The sequence below is a fragment of the Fistularia commersonii genome, chromosome 1 (genome assembly GCF_037954325.1).
Source record: "Fistularia commersonii isolate RoL2024-O1a breed Wild chromosome 1, RoL_Fcom_v1.0, whole genome shotgun sequence".
Lineage (NCBI taxonomy): Eukaryota > Metazoa > Chordata > Actinopteri > Syngnathiformes > Fistulariidae > Fistularia > Fistularia commersonii.
Window position 1 is genome coordinate 24692242 of NC_141284.1, and position 8516 is coordinate 24700757.

Sequence of the window (8516 nt, forward strand, 5' to 3'; positions counted from 1 at the left end):
TGATACATTGCCTCCCCTCATGAACCAAACCCATACAAAACACTCCTCCATACCGGCCTACACATGTTGCACTCCAGGGTCACCCTCCACCCCCAAACTCCAAAAGATCATCGATTCTCCCAAATCCTGTTTGACCATCGATGCTTTTTTGGCATGTGTTCAGCTCAATGACAGATGGATTCGAGGTGAATTTCTTATGAAGAAAACAGAAACAGCGGTCCACCTTAAGTCAGGCTCAGTGTAGTGACTCACACACCATCCAGGACTTTTTGGATTCTTCGGGCTCTTCGTGACCTGATTATCCGCTGAGCTGGTTAGATCCAGAAACATCTTGTTGTGGTGTCTGTGTATTTAACATGTTGTATCATGCGGCTTAGCGAGGACCAAATCAAGCGGATTTACTCTAGAAAGTCACATTTTGATTCAGTATCAGTGTTTCCTTCAAAAGACAGCGTCGCTCCAGGCAAATCTGTAAACGCATCCATGAAAAGGCAAAAGCCGCAGGACAGCTAAACAAATATGTAGAAACACTGCTTTTATTGTAAGTCTCAATAAATGAGACCCTTTTTTTTTGTCACGAGACAAGTCACATTCAATGGCAATGGAAAGATTCGACAAAAATGTTAAAAACTTTTATTTTTACAGCAAAGTAAATTGCAAACTTTTATCTCATATGTTCCCTTATTTTTTCCCCACAGAATTATTGGTTTGTAAACAAAGTGCAATTCGGCAACGTCACATATTATAGTCTCCTGTACGGTTTGCCAGTGGCCACTAGATGGTGGGGTTGATCTTGTTGGAATAAATTTGCTGTGATGCAACTTTCAGGGCAAAATATACACAATACATCACATTTCGTAAGCCGAAAATCCCATTCTAATATCAACATGTAAATGAACCGGTTAGGCTCGATCACTTTATAGGAATACATTGGAATTATTTACAAACCAAACTGAGCTAATCTGTTCATTAGCTAAAGAGATGCATGGCAAAGGCGGCTTTCTGAAAAACACTCTTCTTGAATATCAAGCAATTCCAGATGTATTCGAAGTCTGCTTTATCTCCTTAATGTTTAAAAGGCTTTACAAAACATTTTGAAACCATTAAAATAATGAAAAGCAGCAGCCACATATAGGTCATGCCAAGCTGGAGTCTTGGATGTATCTCATTGACCTAAAAGTCAAAATATTTGCCAGGCGATGACAAACGTGACAACCGTTTCCTCATTTAAGTGAAAACAATGTGTTCTTTGCATTGATAAGTATTATATCACTTATATCAGTTTCTAGTACAATAGATGTTTTGTCCTAAGACTGACAACTTTCCCTTTGGCTCAGAACCCCCCCCCCTCCCCGCACACACACAGACACACACACACACCAGATTTCTACCATTCTTTTGTAACATTCTTAGAAGACATGTTAATGATTGAGATCAACTGGCTGAAAGCGTAAAAGAAGATGAAACAGCAACAACTCGCTTCTCAGCCGCGACACAAAGTCAGGCGCGTTCATCGTTTTAAGAAAACTGACATTTTTAACAAATGAAGTGAGAGGTGAAGAGCCTCTGTCTCGACTGAGTTGTGACTGAAATATTTCTTTAATATTCCAATGTGGGAACCAGATTGTGGAGGACTGAGCAGGTAGAGATTCTCTCTGACCAGAACACACACACACACACACATGCAGACACACAGACACACACGCACACACAGAGTTGCAGGTGTGGTTGACCATCCCATCCTACTGGATCTGAGCCACAATAATAAACCTTTGGCTGGTGTTATGTGTGCAGGCGTGGCCTTCTCCCTCTCAAAAATTGTACAGTGAACAAAAAAACATTTGTCGAGAGCACCCGGGGCTTCCAGTCCCGTCTCATAATCTTCCCTTGCCGTTGCCGCCTTGCTCATTTAACACAGAAATGTATTTATATAACCTTTTAATCCAAATTGACTGAAAGCTTTCATTCTTGACCGCATTGTCTCCTGGCAACTGGATAAACACCCTGAAATCAATTGCAAACTAAAACCTGGGAAAATAAATATATATATATTACACATCAGTCTAGATATGCCACAATGGTGTTGGTGTGACTAAAAGCAATGGGATGTACTTAAGATGTCTCTTTTCCACACCATCTTTTGGTTTTGGAGCTCCTGAAGCGTCATGTGTATCACGCCGCCGTCTTTCCGTGTAAATAGCAGATCGGAAGTGAACAATGAGACTTGCGGGCCAAGTAACTCGCTTTCCAACTCAATGGAGGTCATCGATTGACAGTATCAATGGTGCTGCGACCCATTCAGTGTACACTCCCAGAACTGTGCGTTCACATCCTGTTACGCTGCTTGTCGGCTTTGCAACACAACTTTTTTTTTTTTTTTTTCTTTTTCCTTTTTTTTTAAAACTGTGACCCATTCATTTGGAGCGGCAGGCTCGTTCCGCCTTGCCATTCCGGGTGTGTCTGAGAGTCTGCCGCTGCGGCTCAGTTTGATCTCGCACCACTTCCAAGGAGAACATTATTCCTTCTACTCTTCTCCCGTGTTGCACCCTCAAACGGACCTTCCTCTGTAGAAGCAAACACCATGTTCTTCTCCCTTTTACCCTACCAGGAACGCCCCGAAGTAGCTGGCCCTCCCGTCCATTTCCATGGCGCTCGCGTTGCTGACAGTGATGAAGAGGCGATCGGCCGGCTGCAGGAACGCCGTGCCCGCCTGATGCAGCGAGAAGAGTCCGGGCTCGTGGCCCTGGGGCCAGCACGCGCTTCTGGACGATTTCATCAGGAGGATGGGAACAGTGTAAGAACTCATCTGCAGGCCACAAACACAAAATGACAAGATTAGAAAGGGACCATACCGAAGACAGGAAAAAAAAAAAACATAGTAACTGATCTGATATCATGGTCCTTCCTGTCTGACACATCATGATACTGATACGCATATTCCCACAGAAATCGTAATTTGATATGAAACATGCGGGACGGAGGCGCAGTGGTTAGCACTTCTGCCTCAAATAAGAAAAAGTCCCAGGTTTGATCCTGACAGGAAGCCTTTCCATGTCTGAGTTTCCTCCCACGGTCCACAAACATGCAATCGCTTCATTGGCGACACTGAATTTCCCAGCGCCAATTTCCCAATGGTTGTAGGATTCTATGTGCGCCCGTCACCTTGAGAACAGTATAAACCAGGGGAGAGCGATTATTTCAGCTGGGGGGCCATGTTTCTGATTTCATTTTTATGTGCGGGCCAACTAGGTGAACAAAATGAAGATTGCAATTTGAATATTTCAATTTTGGGGCATTTTATTTCAATTTTAAAATCATTAATGATCATATGAATGTACCAACCGACATTATTTTGTGTGTAATTTTCCATACGAAATGAAACAAAAGGAAAAAATAAGTTTCCAAATTCAATATTGATTGAAAATACTTCGGAAAATATTCGGATAAAAAAGCAAAACGGGCCGGATGTGGCCTGCGGGATGTAAAAAGCCTGAGTTTGGTATAAACAGTATAGATAATGAATAATTAAATGAACGAACAACTATGAGATACAAAAAAGGGCTTAAAATATATATTTTTGGTGTGCAAAACCTGCAGTGAATTTAAGGTTTCAGCAAGTCCCAAAGCATCGGTAGGACTATTCCACTCAATTTTAGTCACTTTATATCGATGAATACATTTGCAACTGGCCGGTTGTCAAGTACAGAGAGGACGAGAACCCACGCAGGCACGGGGGCTTTGAGGCAGCTGCGAAAAACCATTTCACCGCTGTGTTGCCCTTGTTAAATACGAACATAAAACATAAAATAAAATGTGTGCAGTAACAGTGTTTTTCTTGGAAAAGAAATGAAGACAATATTGGCGTGACCTTCCGACACTGGAACTACCCAGCTTGCCATTAGAGCGTCCTCGTCTAGTCGGTAGTCGCTATTAGCGTGTGGAAACTCGCAAGACGTTAAAAAAGGGTAAATCAGAGATTCCGATGGTCGGGCCTCATTACTGAGCACCTGGCGGTCTTTTAAATGCTACTCTGCGTTTTTTTTATGTAGCCTCGATGTATTTTTATACATCCTGTTTTCTTCGATGCCACGCCAGCGGAGACGGGGCCGTGAAAAAGTATTAGCGCTCTGTTCTCCTCTCCTCTGAAGCTGACATTGAAAGCACGTCGGGCCGTTGGATCCGAGGTCGGCGTTTGAGGGAGGAGATGGAAAAAATGAGTGGGAGCAGAAATCGAACGGGGTTTGCCAGGGGTGCGTCTACTTGGACCAGATGAAGACGGCGGGGACGCGTGACCTAAAAAGTTTGGGAACTGCTGTGTCACATTATTGAAGGAGCTATTCGAGGATATGATTGTTCCACAGTGCATTTCAACAATGCACATCTGAAAAAGAGGGATTTACAGCCTCGACTCGTATGCGCTTCTCGCAGTTCCAAAATGCAGAGTCAGTTATGGTACATATACTGCGGAGACACATCACGGAATTTAATTTAGACCACATGTTCTTGCTTTGGAGCAGCTCTTCACATTGTTAAAACTGTGTTACCAAAGTCTGCTCTGAAATTCCTGCTGCCAATTCTCATTTTGCAGACACAAAAGTGCCCTTCAACAGATTCTAATGCTTATAAAACACTCCTTTTTTGACTTCAGTGTCGTCTTTGGGACGGTAAACCAAATTGTAGCCTGACCTTTTTGTATATATACTGCACCAGCTCTGCTCCTTCCTCCTTTTTTGTCTCTCCCATCTCCTTATTGGTTTCCCCCGCCTCGGCCTTTGCATCCACGTCCGTCTCGCCGGTAGAGGTGAGTCTGAAGTAAGTCTGGGCGTAGATGTAGTAGAGGCCTGCTTGCGACACCAGCAGCTCTCCTCCACGCAGCTCCATGTTTTGCAGGAAGGACAGACCTCTCTGGCCCTCCCAAGCCCTGACACGCTGCCCCAGGTATCCCCTGTTGCCGTGGGAGCCTGCAGCATCACGCGCACAAAAAACACACACGACGCAGACAATTACAGAGACGGCCCACTGTGATTTTAGGCATCCGTAACTATGTTTAAACAGTTAATGCAAGTCGACCGCCAAGAAAATAGAATAATCGCTTCGGATCAACACGTTACTTTCAAACGGACTGACGGAGTTCTTGGCTATGAGCTGATCGAGGAAAAAGAGAACGATTTTCCTCTCTCTGCCTGGTTTTTAAGACGAATGACAAACATATGTCAAAGACCATGTGGGGGTCCCTTGCAGAAAAATAGACGATCGAACTTCCAGATCTGGGATATTTAGAAAAGACGTCCGAATCCCCAAATCTGACGAGATTTTGTTTGCACACAATTACGCCTGGAGACGATTCATACGGGATAATTAAGATCTTTGTGTTGATGAATGACGGTTTAAACGGTCGGAGCGATCTGGAAAACACTATCCCACACATGATCACATGTCACCCGGGTAAAGAGCGTGGTCCCGATGTGCTCCAGATGTAAACTCCGCTGCGGGAATGAACATTAGGAGTGGTATTTCATCAAGTGGTGGATTCGCAAGTTCAAACACACGCGTCAACATTTTAATAAAGGTCAGCCACTGCTTCCCATGGGCCGATATTCACCTCGCTGAAAGGAGAATCTTTCTTTCTTACGACGGCGATTTTGGCGGACGGGAATAATTTCCCCCCCTAAAACTGTATTCGCCGCACCGGAGAACCAGTCATTTATCTGACAGGTGGAAAATTCAGCAGGATGTTCCAGGTTGTAACCAGAATAGAGCAGCTGCGCGTCCACAGGCTCTGACAGACATGTGGGCGGGGGGATTACCTAACCTGTGAGCAACTTACGAAGCCTCAAGCGCATTCTTCAACCTCTGGGGTTGGTGATGCGGCTCAAGTGTCCACACGTCCATTAGCGTTAAGCGTTCAAAATCACGATACTCGTCGTGCGGGACGGAGGCGGTCTTCTCCGATATGGTCTGAGGGAATTTTTAATCCCAACTGTACGCACCTTCTGCCGTTGGAGGCTCTGTTGAGGAAACCACAGCAGTCACATGGGCGGCAACTTTTGGAAGGGGGAGTCCTTGGACCCCAGGGGTGAGGATAGGCAGCACTCCTGTCAGTTTATCTGCGGCAAACAGGGACAGATGGATAACAGACTCAGATAGGCTACTTTAAGCGAAGGCATTTGTTCCTTTGCACATTAGCAGCGGCCAATAGTCAATGCCGTCTTTGTTCCGTACCTCTCACAAGTGATATCTCTTTCTGGAGTCTGTCCGCCATCGTCTGAAAGTCGAGAGGAAGGCAAAGAAATGAAACGTGGAATGTTAGAATTGGGTTAGAGTCTCACAGCACAAATCTTGAAACCGAAGTGACCAACAGGGAATCATCCCGTCCTCCATCCGGGTCTACAAACATCACCCCTGGTGACCTGCAATTGCATGATTTTCCACTGGCTGAGTCAATGGTATGTAGAGCTGTATTCTGGACAAAATTCCCACTTCATCTTTGCTTTCATATTGGATTCGCCATTTCGCAATTGTGGCACGCCACCGCAGCGTAGCGGTTCCCCCCCCCCCCCAGTCTCCGGTTAAATTCCGACACGAGGTCTTCCTGGCTCTCCGATCGACGGGCGACTGGTCCAGCGTGAACCCGACCTCTTGCTCGATGACGGCGGGATAACGAATAAACCGATGAATGAACGAAAGCCTTAATCTGGGATTCAAGAGGCATCCCTACAGCGCTTCCTCCCAACGTCCAAAACGGAATCGCCGCAGAATGGCCTCGGTCTCATTTAGGAGTTAGTAGATGGAGTATTTACAGGCCGATCTTAAACCCCCTCCAACCGGTCCAGAACCGATGAAATCCGCAGTGCAGGCTGTCTCTTTAACCCCAGGGTGAGTTTTGGTTAATCGCTTTCACGGTTGAAACTTGCTGCTATTGTTGGCGGCCTTTCCTCTCTAAAACGCTTGATGTTTGATATCAGTGAGTATAAAACCCCGGCTGAATGAACACCGAGTAAAAAAAGTTAAGCTTTAACTTTTGGTTGCATAACAGGCACTGTTTACACTTCACACGCCGGTTTTCGGGAAATGTCTCCCAACACATTCCTGAAATATGCTCATAATCAGTGTCTGGTGCAATACATAACAATATGACCCATTATTGATTTAAATTCAATAATATAATCCCAGCAACTAATTGAACTGATGTCATTTTGTGTTCAAAAAAAAAAAAATGAATGCAGCCTTCTGATGCACTCCTCATTCATTTCACTGATACAATAGTTTTGAAACAACTGATTTGTCCAGATAGTCATGGAAGGTCTTGAACGATCATAACGAAAGTTTGATCTCAAACGCCAACGGTACATGTCTTTTCTTCCGCGGAAAATGCTTTTGCCTTCTTTGGATTCAGAGAAAGGCTGACTGTCTAATGATCGACCCGGAATTGTCAAGCAAGAGATTAACAGCAGAATAGATATCTTAAATCGCGTATATCTTCATCTGGATGGAGGGAATTTGGTCAAATTATTTTGTGCTGTTTATCATGATTCATTCATTTGTTCATAGTTTATTATACCACTTGTACCAGGGTTGGGCAAACTTTTTGCCTCAGAGGCTGCATTGACTTTTATAATTTGACAGACAAGCTGGGTCAGCACAGGATACGATCCATATAAAAAAATAAGAAAAACAAACAAAACGCATTTGTTAACAGTACATATCAGACTCGTCTGACATCTACTTTGAAAATAAAACCAGCTTGGTTTCGAAGGCTCTGACGTTTTCTTGCATTTCATGCGCAAAACGGTTTTTCCCTTGCAGCTTCACGTCCAGCTCATTCATGTGTCAGTATGTCCACAGTTAAGGCTAAATCACAAAGCCAATCTGTGTCATTCAGCTCAGGAAGATTCTCAAGTAGCTCCAAAAATTGAATAATCTCCCGTTTGAGCTCCCACATTCATTGATCCAATCATTCACATTTAGTTTGAATTCTGTACCAATCTTTAGAGGGCCGCATTAAAAAGACCAACGGGCCGGATGTGGCCCGCGGGCCGTAGTTTGCCCACCCTTAACTTATACTGTTCTCGTTGGGCGAGAAGCGGGGTTCATCCTGGACCGCTCGCTAGTTGATCATTCGCTAGTTATACATTTACACAACCGTTCACGCATTCATCTACACGTTATAAAGAGACATCCGACCATTCACTCGTTCATTCACACGCCCGAACAATTTAGGGTCACCTATGAACCTCCTGCATGTTTTTAGACTGTGGGAAGAACACGGGGAACCTGGAAGAACGCCTCGTGGACCTGATGGTAAACATGCAAACTCCGCACAGAACCCCCCCCCCCATCCTCCGTCAGAATCGGATCGGGGACCTTCGTGCTGTGAGGCGGAGGCGATAACAACTGCCGGCCAATATTAAGTCTATCAATATGATTGATTAGTCCCATCTTGCCTGGACCTGGAGCAAATGCTGTCCTGGTGGTGTTGTTTTTTTTTTTACAAGTCAATCTGACATGCCACAGAA

The 8516-nt window shown here is 44.6% G+C and overlaps 1 protein-coding gene across 1 annotated transcript in view; it reads right to left on the reverse strand.

The window, feature by feature from the left end:
* Positions 1 to 569: 569 nt before the first annotated feature.
* Positions 570 to 8516, reverse strand: part of LOC147237944 (tumor necrosis factor ligand superfamily member 10-like) — a 10578-nt gene continuing 2631 nt past the window's right edge. Inside the window, exons 3-6 of the mRNA XM_086156328.1 lie at positions 6223 to 6265; positions 5991 to 6107; positions 4687 to 4961; positions 570 to 2806 (exon numbers count right to left, since the gene is read on the reverse strand). Of these exons, the coding sequence (XP_086012454.1) occupies positions 2597 to 2806; positions 4687 to 4961; positions 5991 to 6107; positions 6223 to 6265 (645 nt within the window). The 3' untranslated portion in view covers positions 570 to 2596. The remainder of the gene's footprint in view (positions 2807 to 4686; positions 4962 to 5990; positions 6108 to 6222; positions 6266 to 8516) is intronic.